The sequence below is a fragment of the Rutilus rutilus genome (assembly GCF_951802725.1).
Source record: "Rutilus rutilus genome assembly, chromosome: 8".
Lineage (NCBI taxonomy): Eukaryota > Metazoa > Chordata > Actinopteri > Cypriniformes > Leuciscidae > Rutilus > Rutilus rutilus.
The window spans coordinates 14,733,221-14,748,552 of record NC_140222.1 but is presented as its reverse complement, the minus strand read 5'-3'; the positions used below and the strand labels follow the sequence as shown (position 1 = coordinate 14,748,552).

The following is a 15,332-nucleotide window of genomic DNA, read 5'->3' as shown; positions in this document are numbered from 1 at the left end:
TTTGCACACACAGGCTCCTCTGATTTCTGCAAAAATCAGCAGGAACCTACTGATGCAAGAGTTTAATAACCTAATATATATCAGGGTTCGACATTAACACTTGTCTGGGACAAGTGGATTTTTTGAAGGGGCAAATGAAAGTATTTTACATGCCCAATCGGACAAGTGTCCTGATTAAAACGTCAATATCTAAAATATATATATTTTTTAAAAAGAGTGATAGTGACATCTGGTGGTCAGACTTGTTTTCTCCACCATGTCTAACAAATCACTGCTGAGCAGAAAAAGCATGTGACCAAACAAAGCTTCAGAAGTCTGTGACACAGGAGTGGAATCAATCTGGGATCAATACAGTTCTATCTCATCTCATCTAAATTAATTTGTGCCAATGAGACCACAGCTCATGTCATGTGTAGCCTGGTAAACATATTCACATATTGATCAATAATATAAAATATACAATTATTTGATCATAATTAGTAATTGACATGAGTAGTAAAAAAAAAAAACCAAAAAAAAAAACAGAACACCCCCCAAAAAAGTGTGTATCTATATGTGTGTGTGTGTGTATATATATATATAATTTTCTTTCTTTCAGTGGCTGGACAAGCACAGAAAATTCACCCTCCTTCTGCCTCAACTGGTTCACGGGTCATGCGTACCATTTTAGCTTTATTAATTTCAGTAAAAGTAACTGTTTTTCAAAATCAATTGGCTCCAACTCCAACGTGATCCACTCAGTTTCAGCCGCCAAAACTCAAAGTAGCCTAAACTCAATACAGCGTCGAAGAAACTCCACATGTGGAACATAGAAACCCCAGTGACAACTAGTGTTTAGGTGGTGTAATTGCAGAGCAACGCAGACAGAAAGCAGAAGTATAAATGCGATGTATGATGTACATTATGGTGTACACTTGATTCAGAAGTATAAACTGGCCTTTATAACCCGCTATGATTAAGACTCAACTCTCTTTTTTCCTGCAAACACACTTTATAACCCTAACCCAAGCTGTCTGGGTGTAGTGAAGGCTACATTCAAGATGATAAGGGCTGGTTACAGGTGTGTATAGCAGTGTACCAGGTGTGTCGGTTCGAAGACGACAGAGAGGAAAGTAATACATTTTTCTGATTTATTATCAGTTATGCAAATATCATCATCAGAGGGAGGAGTCAGTCTGTACAATTAACAAGTAGAAGAAGTTTAAGAACTGCAGTGGACTCTGGAGGGCTTAGGTGTTAGAGTCAGTGAGGCTTCCTTTGCAGCATCCAGAGGGAATGATTCTCCTTAGCTTAGCTTGAGCCTGGAGCGAGCGCAGATCAGCATGTGAGGATTAATGGGAATGATACGACACATTAACAGGTGAAGCATTTTAGCAAAGATTCCTGAGGTACAGTCAATGAGTCCTGTCTTAATCAGAGAGTGGTTCATAAGGGGTTTGGTTCAAATATTTTGACGCTTGCATAATTTTTTTGATCTCCTCAACCTGCTTTTCTACATTTCCTGCAGAAGATCCTGACAGCAGTTACAATCAACAGAAAACCACAATCACCAGCAGCAGCTGCAGAGATTGAAGAAGAGTAAACAAGAGACAGTCATTAATATGAGTGAATGTGTCAGTCTGATCTACAACAGAAGACAGAGATCAGGTCAGTAAACACACACATCTATCATCAGTGCTGTGGTACCTGCACATGTGTGACAGAGTGTGTTGATGTCCAGATGTGTGGTCTGGTTGCTGATGGGATTGTTCAGCACACAGCTGTAGGTGTTTTTATCCTGATATTCCACCTCCAGAGGTAGAGAGAGACTGATGCTGAGATCACACACACTGATAGAAATATACAGAAATTGAATAAAGTTGTCAAATAGTCTGCACTGCATAAATTATAAATAACTATCATCATTATGCCACAAATGCTGCTGATTGAGCTTTAGTTGTACTGAATATTCAAGAATATTTGAAGGACAGGACAAATAATCTTTACTCACCATAGACAGAAACACTGAACATTTTTGATGTCAGTTTCAGTCCATTTATCTCTAGTTGATAAACTCCAGTATGTTGTGGTGTTTGTGATGGTCAGAGATCCAGTTTGATCGTCCAGCTTCAGTCTGTCTCTGAATCTCCCATCAGGAACATCATCATATGTGGAGAAGATTTGCTTCTTTTTTTTTATTAGCTATTTGAGACTTTTCAGGTCCATATTTCCACAGTATGTCATTGCCTTCAAATATTTCGGTATCATCAGTGTATAAAGTAACAGAATCTCCCTCCATCACTGACACTGAATCAGCAAACACACCTGATGAACAAACAGATTAAAGCTTCTGAGAGTTTTATCTTCGATCCAGAGCACAATGTAAGAAGCTACAAAGATGATTACATTATGAAAAGTTGTAATCACCTTGATTGTTAACATAAGTGAAGAATGTAACTGAAATTAAGCCAAAAATTTTATTTACGACTTACCAGTCAGACGACACCAGCACAAACATAACAAAGCAAACACATGAAACATTTCCTGAAAAGTCTGATCTGATGAAACGATCTGCCGAAAGCACTTGAGCTAGCGTGTGAATCCTCCCACGACAGAGTTTTATCCACGTAGACTCTTTACAATGCTTTATATTTAAATATAAATTCTTGTCTGGCTCTTATTAAGACTTAATAGTCTAAAAAATGTTTCATTCCATTATTTAACACAGAACGTTTTTCAAAAGTATGGTAAAAAAAGTTAATACTATCTTCCATTTCACGTTCTTCCTCTTGCAGCTCATCTTCTGCAACTGCAACTTCTGTCTGAATCAACCTGTGGTTTTCTTCAGATGTGGTTTGAGCTGAACGAACATCTTGTGTTGTAGGTGAAGAGTTTATTTTCGTCTTTTTATGAACCTCAAAACAGCTTTACAGTCCAAAAAATATTGTATGCATTAAAAAAAGTCTAATCTGAGTCAAAAAGTTAATTACACCAGACCTGAACATTTTCCTGACTGATAGCTGTAAGCCGTTACAGACGAGAGAGACAATGTTGGTCTTCTGTGCTGTCTTTTAATGAAACTGCATTCAAATCCAAAGTATTAATAAATATTTTGAAGAAATGCATGCTTATAATGACAATGAAAGAATTAATAACAACAAACATAAACCTACACAAATGTTTGGTCCAAACTCTTGCACAACTATCCCTGGCTGTCATTTCTTCTTCTAAATCAGTCTTCACTGTTCACTGAAGTACCTCTCTCTGTTCTAGGTCCAATATTTCTGGTCTTCATCTTTCCTATTATCACTGTAAAGTTGCTTTGAAACGTTGTATAAAGTGTTCTTCTAGACTACTTCTTGGTTGCATACGTTTGAGCATACCTGGTAAAGTGGTCGACTACAACCAGTATGTACTGAAAGACGCCTTTACTCCATTCCAAGTAAATATAGTCTATCTAAGGAGTTCAAGGGATAAAGCAGTTGTTATTCTTCTCATTGGAGCCCTTTTGTGGGTTTTCACGCTTTTGACTTTGACTAACAGGACCACAACAGACCAACAACAAACTCTTGACTCATGTGTCATTTACCAGGACCTGTAACATTTCTATTTATTTATTTAGAAGTGATGATATCATATTATCATAACCCTGGTGTAAAAAAATGAAAAATCTTTATTGCAGCCAGAATGTGAAGTTACAAACTTTACTGGTGTTAATAGGATTAGAAAAGATTGTAAATTATATTTTTTGCATTGCCTTTGCCTTCCTGAGCCACAGGGTCAAAGGTCATTAGGCTCAATCAACAGCCTTTGCTTTCTGGATTTACTGCCAAGTTAATATAGCAAAAAGTACAGCATTATAAATTTGTAAAACATAAAAAAAAATAAAAAATTTGATTTGTGATGTTGATAATGTTTAAATTCAACAATTATTATTGTTCTCCTCGGTTGGATATTAAATGTTTTACTTCATCACCTGGTTTCACAGTTGAGGCTTAAGATAGTCCCAGACTAAACTGCATTGAAATATCTTAAAATATATCTGTGCCATTGTTTTGTCTCGAGGTGCAGTATTTTTTTAATTACTGAAAGCTGTTTAGATGTCCTAGTTTAACTATAAGGCCTAATCCTGGCTTATTCTAAGACCTAAATGTGAAACTGGGCCTAAATGTGATGTATGAATAGTATTTCCACAAGAATGTGCTCACATTACAGTTACGTGATATGTAGTCTAAAGATCAAGTGTTTTTGTTTTTGGCCTTGTTGTGTTATTAAAATAATAAACTAATTTAAAACTCGACTGTAGTTTTAAAATTATTTAAGGTAATAAACTCCAAACGGGTTAGGAATAAGCAATGTAATATACGCTAGTCAATATTGCCATAGGCTACAATTATAAAGCTCGTTTGTTGACGAGCTTTATCGAATGACGTCAGGGGATGACGGTATTCTGTAGGGATCCGGACAGTTTCACTTCAACATTCGGCCATGCATTCGTTTTCTGAGGAGAAAATTGGTGAAAATGAAGCGCTTATTTAACATGCTCGCAGTTATTTTGCTTTTACATTACCACAGTAAGACCTTTTTTTGTTAACGTCGATATCTGTGACCTATAGGCCGCATCTTTGGCACTAGTGATTGCTAGACAAGTTAGGCCTATTGTTGACCGGAAATAGCTAGGCTAAAAAGAGAAACTAACTCGTAGAAATCAATGGTCGGTGAAACGTTAAATAAATGAGATCAGATCAGCTGCGCGATGTGTCGTTTCAAACAATAAACCTCAGTAAAATTTGACATTTTGTGTAAATCTGTACATTTTGTGTAGGCCTAACTTACATATAGTGCTAATGCGAGTCGCTTTGGTTAAAAGCTTCTGCCATATGCATAAAATGTAGGCATCATTCATTGTTGCCTTACACACGTTATTTACGTGGGTTGTTTAGGACTTAAATATTTTATATGTTATGTTAATGTGGTGGAAAATAATTCTGTTAACACTTTACAATAAGGTTCATTAGTTAGCATTAGCTAATGTATTAGCCTAACATACGAACTAACCATGAGCAATCCATTTGTTACTGTATTTGTTAACGTTAGTAAATAAAAATACAGCTGTTCATTGTTAGTTCATGTTAATTCAAAGTGCATTAACTATTATTAACAAGATTTTAATGAAGTATTAGTAATGTTGAAATTAACATTAACAAAGATTAATAAATGATGTAGGCCTATGTGTGCAGTTCATTATTAGTCCATGTTAACTAATGTAGAAGTAATCTTAACTAAAAAAACTTATTGTAAAGTGTTACCTTAATTATCTTTACTATTTTGGGGGGTACTAGTCATCTATTTAATATTTATATTGAGTCTATGAAAATATTTGATTAATTGCATTTTAAATACTGTAGGCTATGTGTAGGAGGGAAAGGGTGTGAGAATATGAATCAGGATGTGGATTGTGGGTTGTGTGAGAAGATCATTCATGAGACTCCTGTGTGTTTGTCTGATGAGTGAACATGCGAGTCAGTGTTTTTCTGATGTTTGTTTGCATGTTTAAAATGATGAATCCAGACATATTTTTCTACTCACATTTATGATCTGTTGGAAAAAACAAATCACTACACTATTGTATGTTTTGCTCAGGTGCGTCTGGTGTTGGATCAGATGGAGTTTCAGTGATGGAGGGAGATTCAGTCACTCTAAACACTGGTGTTCAAACACACCAACAAGAAGATATAAAATGGTATTTTAATGACACTCGCATCGCTCAAATTAATGAAGATCTCAATAAGATCTGTACAGATGTTCAGTGTAATGAAGGCACTGAGAGATTCAGAGACAGACTGAAGCTGGATCATCAGACTGGATCTCTGACCATCACAAACATCACAAACACAGACTCTGGAGAATATAAACTGAAGATCTTTGTCACTAGCAGCGACAGTGAAAAGATCTTCAGTGTTTCCGTCACTGGTGAGTCATTTAATGAGTGTTTAAATGTAGTTTATATGTTTAAAACATGTTAATACAAGATCCTCCAGCATCTGTTGGTTTGTGTTTCAGGAGTTTCTGCTGCTGAACGAGATAAAGTGAAGATAAAGTCAGTGAAGGAGGGAGAATCTGTCACTTTAGATCCCGGTGTAATAAAAAACCCAAATTATTTAATGACGTGGTATTTTAATGACATTCATATAGCTGAAATCACTGGAGATCAGAGCAAGATCTGTACAGATGATCAGTGTAAAGAGAGATTCAGAGACAGACTGAAGCTGGATCATCAGACTGGATCTCTGATCATCACAAACATCAGAAACACAGACTCTGGAGAATTTAAACTACAGATGATCATCAACAGCAGCTTCAGCATCACTAGAGTGAAGAGATTCAGTGTTTCTGTCATTGGTGAGTATAATTGAGGTATTCAGTGTATTTTCCTTTGAGGAATCTGAAATTCATTTAAATATTTTAAATCAACCCAATAAGTGTTAAGTTGTGGACTGTTTAAAAAAGGAAGTTTTGAGTCAGTGACACTTTGACTAATGTTATTAACGTGCAAAATGCGTAATATCAGCCAGATTTCCTGTGAATGCTGCTTTTAGTTTAGCTCAAAGTGCTGATGCTTTTGAACTGACTGAAACTGAGTGCTGATGAACAAAAGTCGCATTTATTAAAACAATGTCATAGACCTGATGACAAAGGTAGAAAGGTGTAATTATCAGTCAAAGATATTGGTAAATATACTGGATGGATTATCATTCACTCTGTCGTAATAATGTCTGTTTCTCTTTATCTGTTCCAGATTCAGGTCTGTCTTCAGGAGCTGTAGCAGGAATAGTTGTTGCTGTTCTGCTGGTGTTTGCAGCTGTAACTGCTGGTGTGATTTACTATCGTCACCGCAAGACCCATGCAGCAGTACCACAGAGAGTAAGTATTACAGATATGAGATTTACTGTGCACAAAAACTTTTTAAAGAACAGTGCTATGAATACATACAACAAACATAGCGATACACAAATACATACACTGCTGTAGGGCTGGGCGATTTAAATCGCGATATTGATATGCGCAGCTCGTCAGTAAAGCCGGTTCCTTGATTAGTAGTAAATCACCATCACCTGCTTTCAGATGAAGCGGCATTTAGGGCTGAGGAGATAATTAAGTGATTAATTTAGTGATGATTGAGCATTATTGAAGACACCTGATGTTAACAAGCAGAATCACTGAAGGAGAAAATCACAAATTGTAAGTTACCATTAAGGTGATGGGTGTTTGCTTTAGTTGGGCTCTAGACCATTATATGTTTACTTTAATAGTTACTGCTGTTTGTCTGCTGTTATTGATTTATAACAGTTAAATGAACAAAGCAAAATGTTATCTTATAGTGTTGGTTATATTTTGACATAATCATACTGTGATCTGAAAAATTAAACATATTAAGATAGTTTGGTTTAACTTGTTAGCAGTAGTTTTGTGATTCTTCAGCCTAGGATTATCAGTACTTTACTTATAATTCAAAATATATAATAAACATTGATCTGATCAAAAAGATGTTCAGACATATTCATTTAAAACACAAACATCAATAATCAGCCTGTGAATCTCAACAATGGTGACAATAATAAAGCATGTTGCAGTGGCTGCCACCAATCACAACTCATTAATGGCTCCCATCATGCATTGCGGTATGAATAAATTATGATCTGAATTGTCTATGTAATTTACTTTTCCTCATTGAATATTCTGCTCCTCACCATTGTTGAGATGCATAGACTGAATCTTGACATCTGTGTGTGCCTAAAAGAATGATTTTTCTTTTAAAAACTTTTAAGAAATCCTTTATATTATATCAAAAATTCTGGCCATTTATTTAGATTCACAGTTATGCTTTAACCAACAACATAAATCGAATTCAGAAAGAAGGATTTTAATGAGCTCAGTGATCAAGTTCAAATGATGATTGTCATAATATATCCAACACAGATCACTTTTTATTCTTTGTTCAACTGGCAGTTTTAACTCAGATACAACTGTCAAACAAAATCTAAAGTAGCGAACACATGAAAGGCTCAGAGCCCAACTAAAGCAACTACCCATCACAATAATGGTAACTTACAATTTGCGATTTTCTCCTTCAGTGATTCTGCTTGTTAACATCAGGTGTCTTCAATAATGCTCAATCATCACTAAATTAATCACTTAGTTATCTCATTAACTTTAACACTCTTGAGTGTGGACTCATACACTCCCAGGGGTGTTAATTTAACACTGGAGTTTTTGCTGTGTACAAAGAGCCGTAGTTAACTGACAAGCTGAGCCATATCGCATTAAATATCGCTGGCGATACGTCCGCGATATTAATGCGATATGGCTCAGCTTGTCAGTTAACTACGGCTCTTTGTAGTAAATGCCGCTCCATCTGAAAGCAGGTGATGGTGATTTACTACTAATCAAGGAACCGGCTTTACTGACGAGATGCGCATAACAATATCGCGATTTAAATCGCCCAGCCCTACACTGCTGTTCAAAAGTTTGGCGTTTCTAATGTTCTAACGTGTGCATTTCTCAGCGCGTACATGTGAAGCTCACATGCACTAAAAGCCTGTCTACGAGCGCCTGGATACTGGACTAAGTTATCTTTCGAATCTTATTGTGCTAATACTGTCAAATACACACAAGGTTTATATAAACAAAGTCGGTTATGTCTAAAGTGAAAGCAAACTAGAGGAAATTGAGAGAAAATCTGCTTGTCAAATGTGTGTATTAGACGCGTCGCGCGCAGCTCTTAAAGAGACAATAGTAATAGTAAACACGCTGCTGCTTGTCCTTAAATGGATAGTTCACTAATAATTTATAAATTATTACTAATAATAATATAAAAAATATAGTAAGTAATAATATAATAAAGGTATAAATATATAATTGTGTGAAATGTATTATGAAAATTTGCTAGCAATTTCGACCAGCAAATACCAAGAAAGAGGTAGCAGCAGTTTGTCTTTCGACCACACTTGCAAAATCCGCGATGGGACTGAGCTCGAACAGCTTCAGCATCAGCGACTTTTTATTGTATGAAATCGCTGTCAATCAAAAGGTGATGCAGCCTTTCGACAGACCCTCCAATCATCACGCAGAAGCCCGGAGTCCAGGCCAGCCCACTCCTCATTTACCCCCAGAGACGCTGAGCATCCGTGGGCGGGACATAATCACAGCATTTATCCAATGACCGTCTAGTTTCGAAGCGCTGAAAAAACTGTTCAAAGCAGGCCTATTGAAGTCAATGGACGCTGGGCTTCAACAGGGAAATGCACTGTGACGCTACGGGAATGTATGAGAAGGAAATCGAGTCAGCCGACCTGCTGTAACTGATTCTGAACGAACTCGTCTTTGAGATGAACGTTTTCGAATGCATTTTTAGTAGTATACAATAGTACATTTTTGACAAATAATTTTTTGACATTATGGGGGAAGCCGAGCTTCCTTTGCAGTCTTAAAGAAATCTCCACATATATATATATTGTAATGAGGAGTCATTGGATTGAGGATCCATCTGCAGCTTTATTAACACAGAGTCGAAAACTGGTACAAACAAGGTCGAGGCAGGCAGCAAACATTCACAGAACAAGGACAGGCAAGAGGTCTGGGCAGGTAGCTGACAATCGTAATCCAAAAGACAGGCAAAGGTCGAGGCAGGCGGCAAGGAATCAAACAACGAGGAACAGTCCAAGATCAAACACAGAAAATAATCCACAGTAGAAAACGCTCAGAAATGATCACCACAGCAAATCAAGACTTCGCAACGGTGGTGTGTGTGTGGAGTGTTTAAATAGTGTTTGTGAGATGAGCTGCAGGTGTGTGTGTAATCAGTCCCAGGTATGAGGGCCTTATGGGATTTGTAGTCCGAATAGCAACAGTCAATATTCTGGTGAGAGCTCCCTCTGGTGACCTAGAGGAGGCGGAGTGGAAGCCTCTCCTGTAACATATATATATATATATATATATATATATATATATATATACAGATCTTACATCACAGACACTGTAGTTTATTGCTTTGTTCACATGCCTCCTGCAGCAGATCTATGGCATCTTCACACAGTTTTTATTTTACAAAATTATCTTTAAAATACAGTATCCTGAAAAAGGGACATTTCTTCTTTTTTTTTACCATTTTTGTGTGTGTGTGTGTGTTTGTTTGTGTGTTCGTGTAACTGAAACATCAATCCTTCTCATTACTTTTACCTTTTGTGAATTTGTATTTTCTTACAGGACAAGGATGACTTGTGATATCTCGCCGAAAGACATTCCTTTGAGGAAGAAGACGTCCTTGAATCAGACTCAGGCCGAGGCTGCCAGTAAAACAATGTCAAATCATTTATAATGTTGAAACTATGATTGAAATGGACACTGAAATAGGGATGGGCAAATAAAGGCTCATGAAGCACTGAGGCTTTCCAGTGAATGTTTCATGAAAAGATTCGAAGCTTCAAGAGTGTCGAAAACAGCGCCATCTTGTGGCAATCTTTATAGCAGCCATGTTTATGAGCAGCTGAGTGTGCAGCGCCGTTGTTTTATCCATTAAGCACACATAAAAGCCTGACAACGCTAAATGTTTAGTTTTCTGATAATATAATTAACATATTAAAGTGTGCTAATAAAATAAATGTAACAATTATATTAATACTAATTATAAAAGTACCAACAGAGTTGCTTGATGCAAATAAATGTTGGTCTAATTATTTTATGGTTTCTGTGCTGTTTATGTGTCAGAATATGATCATGCAACATAGGCTGTAGGCTTATTTATACATTTAAAAAAAAAATTGTAAATGGACTAAAACTTACAAAAACCTGTTGAGAAGTGGTCTGGGTTCAAACATTCTGACACGCAAAAGCATTCACATGACTGGAAAGAAAGCGAGGCTTCGTTTTTCATTGATCACGTGTTTCTCTGAAAACGATATGCGCTCCGGCACGGAGCTTCATGAGAAATTGCGCTGCATACTCGATGCACGCTTTGAAGCTTCAGTGTCAAATGCAACATCACTGAAGAGAATTAGGACATGATGAAGAGAAGCGGATCAGCTGAAACTCTCTTCTCTCTATTGTTGCTGTTACTGCAAAAGTCACTATATTGCTAATGTTGATGGTTTAACCAGTATCACTAACCCTTGAGGCCTGTTGCATGAAACTAGTTGAACAAACTCTGGGTTTTCAAAATATTGGAAATTACTTGATGTATTGTTTGTCTGGGAGAATGTTACAGCATAATTTCTGCATGTATATGTATAGGCTACTTACAATAATAACTAAAAATGGACTGTTTTAAAGTCCCCCTGTAGTCAATAATTGTATATCTTAAAACTCATCTTTCGTCACCAAAATTACATATTTAAAAGCCTCCACTCACTCACTGGTTGACAATCACAGATTGATCTGATTGGTTACAAGGTAGTTTGTGATGTCAGAAACACCAGCGATTTCAAGCTGTGTTTTTGAGACTGTCTTTGCTTCACTTTATGAATTTGCATGTTTTTTTCCTAAAGCACATTAAACACCACATAGACATATACAATGAGTATATATATGAGACATATATAACAACATTAAAAGGTGGATTTTCACCACAGGGGGACTTTAAGTCTTCATACATTTGGTAGATATTTATTTATCTTCCTCAAAACGTGACCTGGACTGTGAAGCTCCTCCTCTCTCTCTAGGTCGTCCTCAGACGAGCCTTCCATCGTTGCCTCCAGTCATCCCGATTCTCCATGCATCTGGCCAGTTCGTTGGTGCTCTGGGCTCCTGCATCCCTCTTGAGTATGTCCACGTATGTTAGCGTGGGACGTCCTCTTGACCGATGGCCATGTGTTGGTTCCCATAGCACCAGCTTGCTGGCTGGCAGCTCTCGATGCCTTCGGCAATGTCCTGCAAGTCTCATTCTCCTCACAGCAATCTTGTTGCTCACTCTTGGTACTCCCTCATACAGGATTTTGTTGGTTACATGCGCACTCTTGCTGATGTTAAGCACTGCACGCAACATCCTGGTGTAGCACCCGTCCAGGTACTTCTCTAGGGTTGGATTCAGGGTCCAGCATTCACTGCCATAGAGGAGAACGGACTCAACCGTCGCGTAGAAGAAGCTGAGTTTGATTTGGCGGGAAAGGTTGGAGTTCCATACACTGTTCATGCCGTTCAGGGCCCTCCATTCAAGTGCCTTCCTCACTTTTAGATCTTGCTCAGTTGAGTTGACCCATGCGCATCAGCGCATGTATTTGTATTTGTCCCACCCTTCATGTATTTTAAGTCCTCAACTTCTTTCAGCACAGTGTCTCCTGCTGTTATCAGAGGTTGATGTTCTGGTGGAACGTTGTAGGTCATGACCTCAGTTTTCTTCGCATTTACCCTAAGGCCAACCTTGGTGCACTCTAGCTCTACCCTGTGTAGTAGTTCCTGTGCTTGTTCCATGCTGTCGGAGAGCAGACAGATGTCATCCGCATAGTCAAGGTCTGTCAAGACTACTGCCGGGTGTCGACTTGACTTCCTTGGTGTCAGCGTGAAGCCAAGTTCCTGCTCTCGCCCACTGATTGCCTTCTTGAGCGCATAATCAAGGACTATGATGAATAGGAAGGGGGCTAGTGGATCCCCTTGCATAACTCCAGCCAGGATGTCAAACTCCTCGCTGTTGCCATCTGGGGTCATCACCCTGGCCCTTGTTCCTGAGTACATGGACTCTATTGCCCGGAGTAGGTTCGGAGGAATTCTCTATGCCTTCAGGATCTTCACCATCGTGCCTCGGTGAATCGAATCAAATGCCTTTTTGAAGTCTATGAAACATAGGACTGCAGTCAGGTTGTCCTTCCTCACCTCCTCTATCAATCTCCTGAGTGCCAAGATCTGGGCTGTAGCAGTTCGCTCTTCTCGAAAGCCGTTCTGATTTACTCTCAGGTGAGGGTCGATTGCTTGCCGGACCCTGTTTAGAATCATGCGGTTGTAGATTTTCGCAGTACTACAGGTCAGGCTGATGCCTCGGTAGTTGTCCGGCTTCGAGAGGTCTCCGGTTTTGGGCACTGGCACGATGTTTGATAGAGACCACATATCAGGCAGCCGATTGTTCAGCAGAGCAAGGTTGCAGAACTCTAGAATGATGTCATCAAAATCACAGTTCTTCAGCACCTCTGGGGGTATGCCATCCGGACCAGCGCTTTTTCCCACTCTTACTGTGGCTTTTGCCCTGACGAGCTCACCGAGTGTGAAGGGGCCATCGTTGACGTTCAGGTTTGGGAGGTCTGATGGTATTTCCTCTTCCTCAGCTGCGTCTGCTGTTTCTCCCAGCAGCCTTTTGAAGTGGCTTGACCAGGTCATCACCCTCTCCTCCGGGCTGTGTCCCTTCACCTGTCCCTCCTTGGTCCTCTTCCGCCCCGTCATTTCATTGATGACCCTCCAGGCCTCCCCATACTGCTGTTCCCCTTGCGCCGCCTGCACCCTCCGCACTCTTTCCATCAGTTCTTCCCCTTTGATGGCATCATAGGTTCTGAAAAGAAACTGTTTGGCTTCGTTCAGCTCGCTGCGCCTCTCCGCAGTTGGTTCCCGCTCAAAGTTGAGGCGGGCTTTCTCCACCATCCCACGTGCTGCTATGACCTCTGGGTGTTTTGATCGCAGGGAGGTTCTGACTTTCTCCATCTTAGGCACGCACAGTCTGGTCGCCTCCTTGTTCACATTGACGAATCTCCTGTATTCACCGCTTGCCTCCGCTCCCCTGTCCAGCTGCTGGAATCGTCTCCTCACCTCCTCTGTGTATCTGGTTAGAAGACCAGGGTCACTTGAGAAAGCTTTCCAGTTATACCGGATTTTGGGACTTGGTTTGGGGACCCTGAGGCTCAGGGGAACTCTCATTGAGACCACGCGGTGGTCTGAGCCCACAGAACTAAAAGTGCTGTATGGCTCAGCATTCATGATGGAGTTCCTCCACTTCTTCCTCACTAGGATGTAATCTAGCTGCCGTAGCGTTCCTGAGGCTCGGTCCCGGAAGGTCCACCTCTTTCCTGTTCTTTTCCGGAAGATGGTATTTGCCGCCAGTAACTCGTGCTCCGTGAGGAAGGCAGTGAGGTAGGTGCCGTTGCGGTTGGTAGAGTCGTGGTAGGGGAAGGGTACGTCCTCTGGTCCAAGCCTCGCATTGAAGTCCCCAAGAATTGGCAGGAAGTTGTGCATTGGGACGCCGCGGACCGCTCTTACAAGGTCCTCAAAGAACTTCTCCACCTCGTCAGATGGCGCCACGTTGGTGGGTGAGTACGCGACTATGACTGTTGTTACTGGGTTACCCGAGAACTCTGCGCACATAATCCTGTCGGTGTGGTGGTAAACCCGACGTAGAGCCTTACGTGCCCGTGGGCCCAACATTAACCCTACACCGCCTGTTGCGGCTTGGGCATTGTTCCTCCACGCTGATGCGGAAGTAAACGTGCATCTCTCCACTCTGCGGTACAGAGTGTGTATGAATGGCAAGTTCTCCCCTTTGGCACAACCTCAAGCCCTTGCTGTGCCATTTACATCCTCCAGAGGGTCATCAAAGATGCTCAGGCAGAAGAGTGCATTCACCATTCCATACACAATAACTTCTACGTGGAGAACTGTTTACAATAGTCTCCCCAGAGGACGCCAGAGATCTCCTCTACAGCCTGTGCATTACCCTCTCCTCTGGTGGCTTCGAAAGCCTTCGACTCGTTCATGACTGTTTCAGAAAGCACGGAAGTGAGGGGGGTGGGGGGATGGGATGAGGAGGAGACAATACTTCGAACGTCAACAAGAAGTGACGTCACCCAACATCGCTTAGGGCACCTTTAACCGTTTTGAATTTTATTTCTACAATAACTTTGTTGAAAAAATAAATAAAATCCTGCTGGTACCTGACTTTTCCTAAAAGTGTCTGTATTTTCATTTGTTATTTAAAATGTTTTTAATATAAATTACACATAAGGCAAAAAAAAAACAAATTAACATATTTACCTATTTCGGCCATATTGACCGCACTGAATTTCGCGGTATTATTATACCAATATACACAACAGTAAAATGTGATGAAAAATACACAAAACATATTCCACAACAAATCATTTAAATGTAATGATATTCAGAACAGAACAAGAATGAAAAAATAACTAAACAAGCCAAAATGAAATACTTTATAAGCGAAAGTGAAAATAAGCGATCGAACAGTGGAAACATGAAAACATAGGCTACTCCGTCATTTTGTTCAGGATATCTACGGATATTATTTATTTATAAATGTATAATTAAACTTGTTTAAATGTACAGTTTGGTGTTGTTTTGTTTTTAAAAGATATCCTATTACAATA

At 39.5% G+C, this 15,332-nt stretch overlaps 1 protein-coding gene across 3 annotated transcripts in view; it reads left to right on the top strand.

Annotated features, from left to right (window-relative positions):
* Positions 1–10,681, top strand: part of LOC311295157 (uncharacterized protein) — a 70,973-nt gene extending 60,292 nt beyond the window's left edge. For 2 of the 3 annotated variants that reach the window (XM_084416372.1, XM_084416373.1), the window contains exons 4-9: positions 1,508–1,647; positions 2,775–2,859; positions 5,623–5,952; positions 6,043–6,381; positions 6,779–6,903; positions 10,246–10,681. In XM_084416372.1, the coding sequence (XP_084272498.1) occupies positions 5,658–5,952; positions 6,043–6,381; positions 6,779–6,903; positions 10,246–10,263 (777 nt within the window). In that variant the 5' untranslated portion in view covers positions 1,508–1,647; positions 2,775–2,859; positions 5,623–5,657 and the 3' untranslated portion in view covers positions 10,264–10,681. Of the gene's footprint in view, positions 1–1,505; positions 1,648–2,774; positions 2,860–5,622; positions 5,953–6,042; positions 6,382–6,778; positions 6,904–10,245 lie in introns of those variants that run through there. The other variant, XM_084416374.1, reaches the window with a different exon arrangement.
* Positions 10,682–15,332: the final 4,651 nt, after the last annotated feature.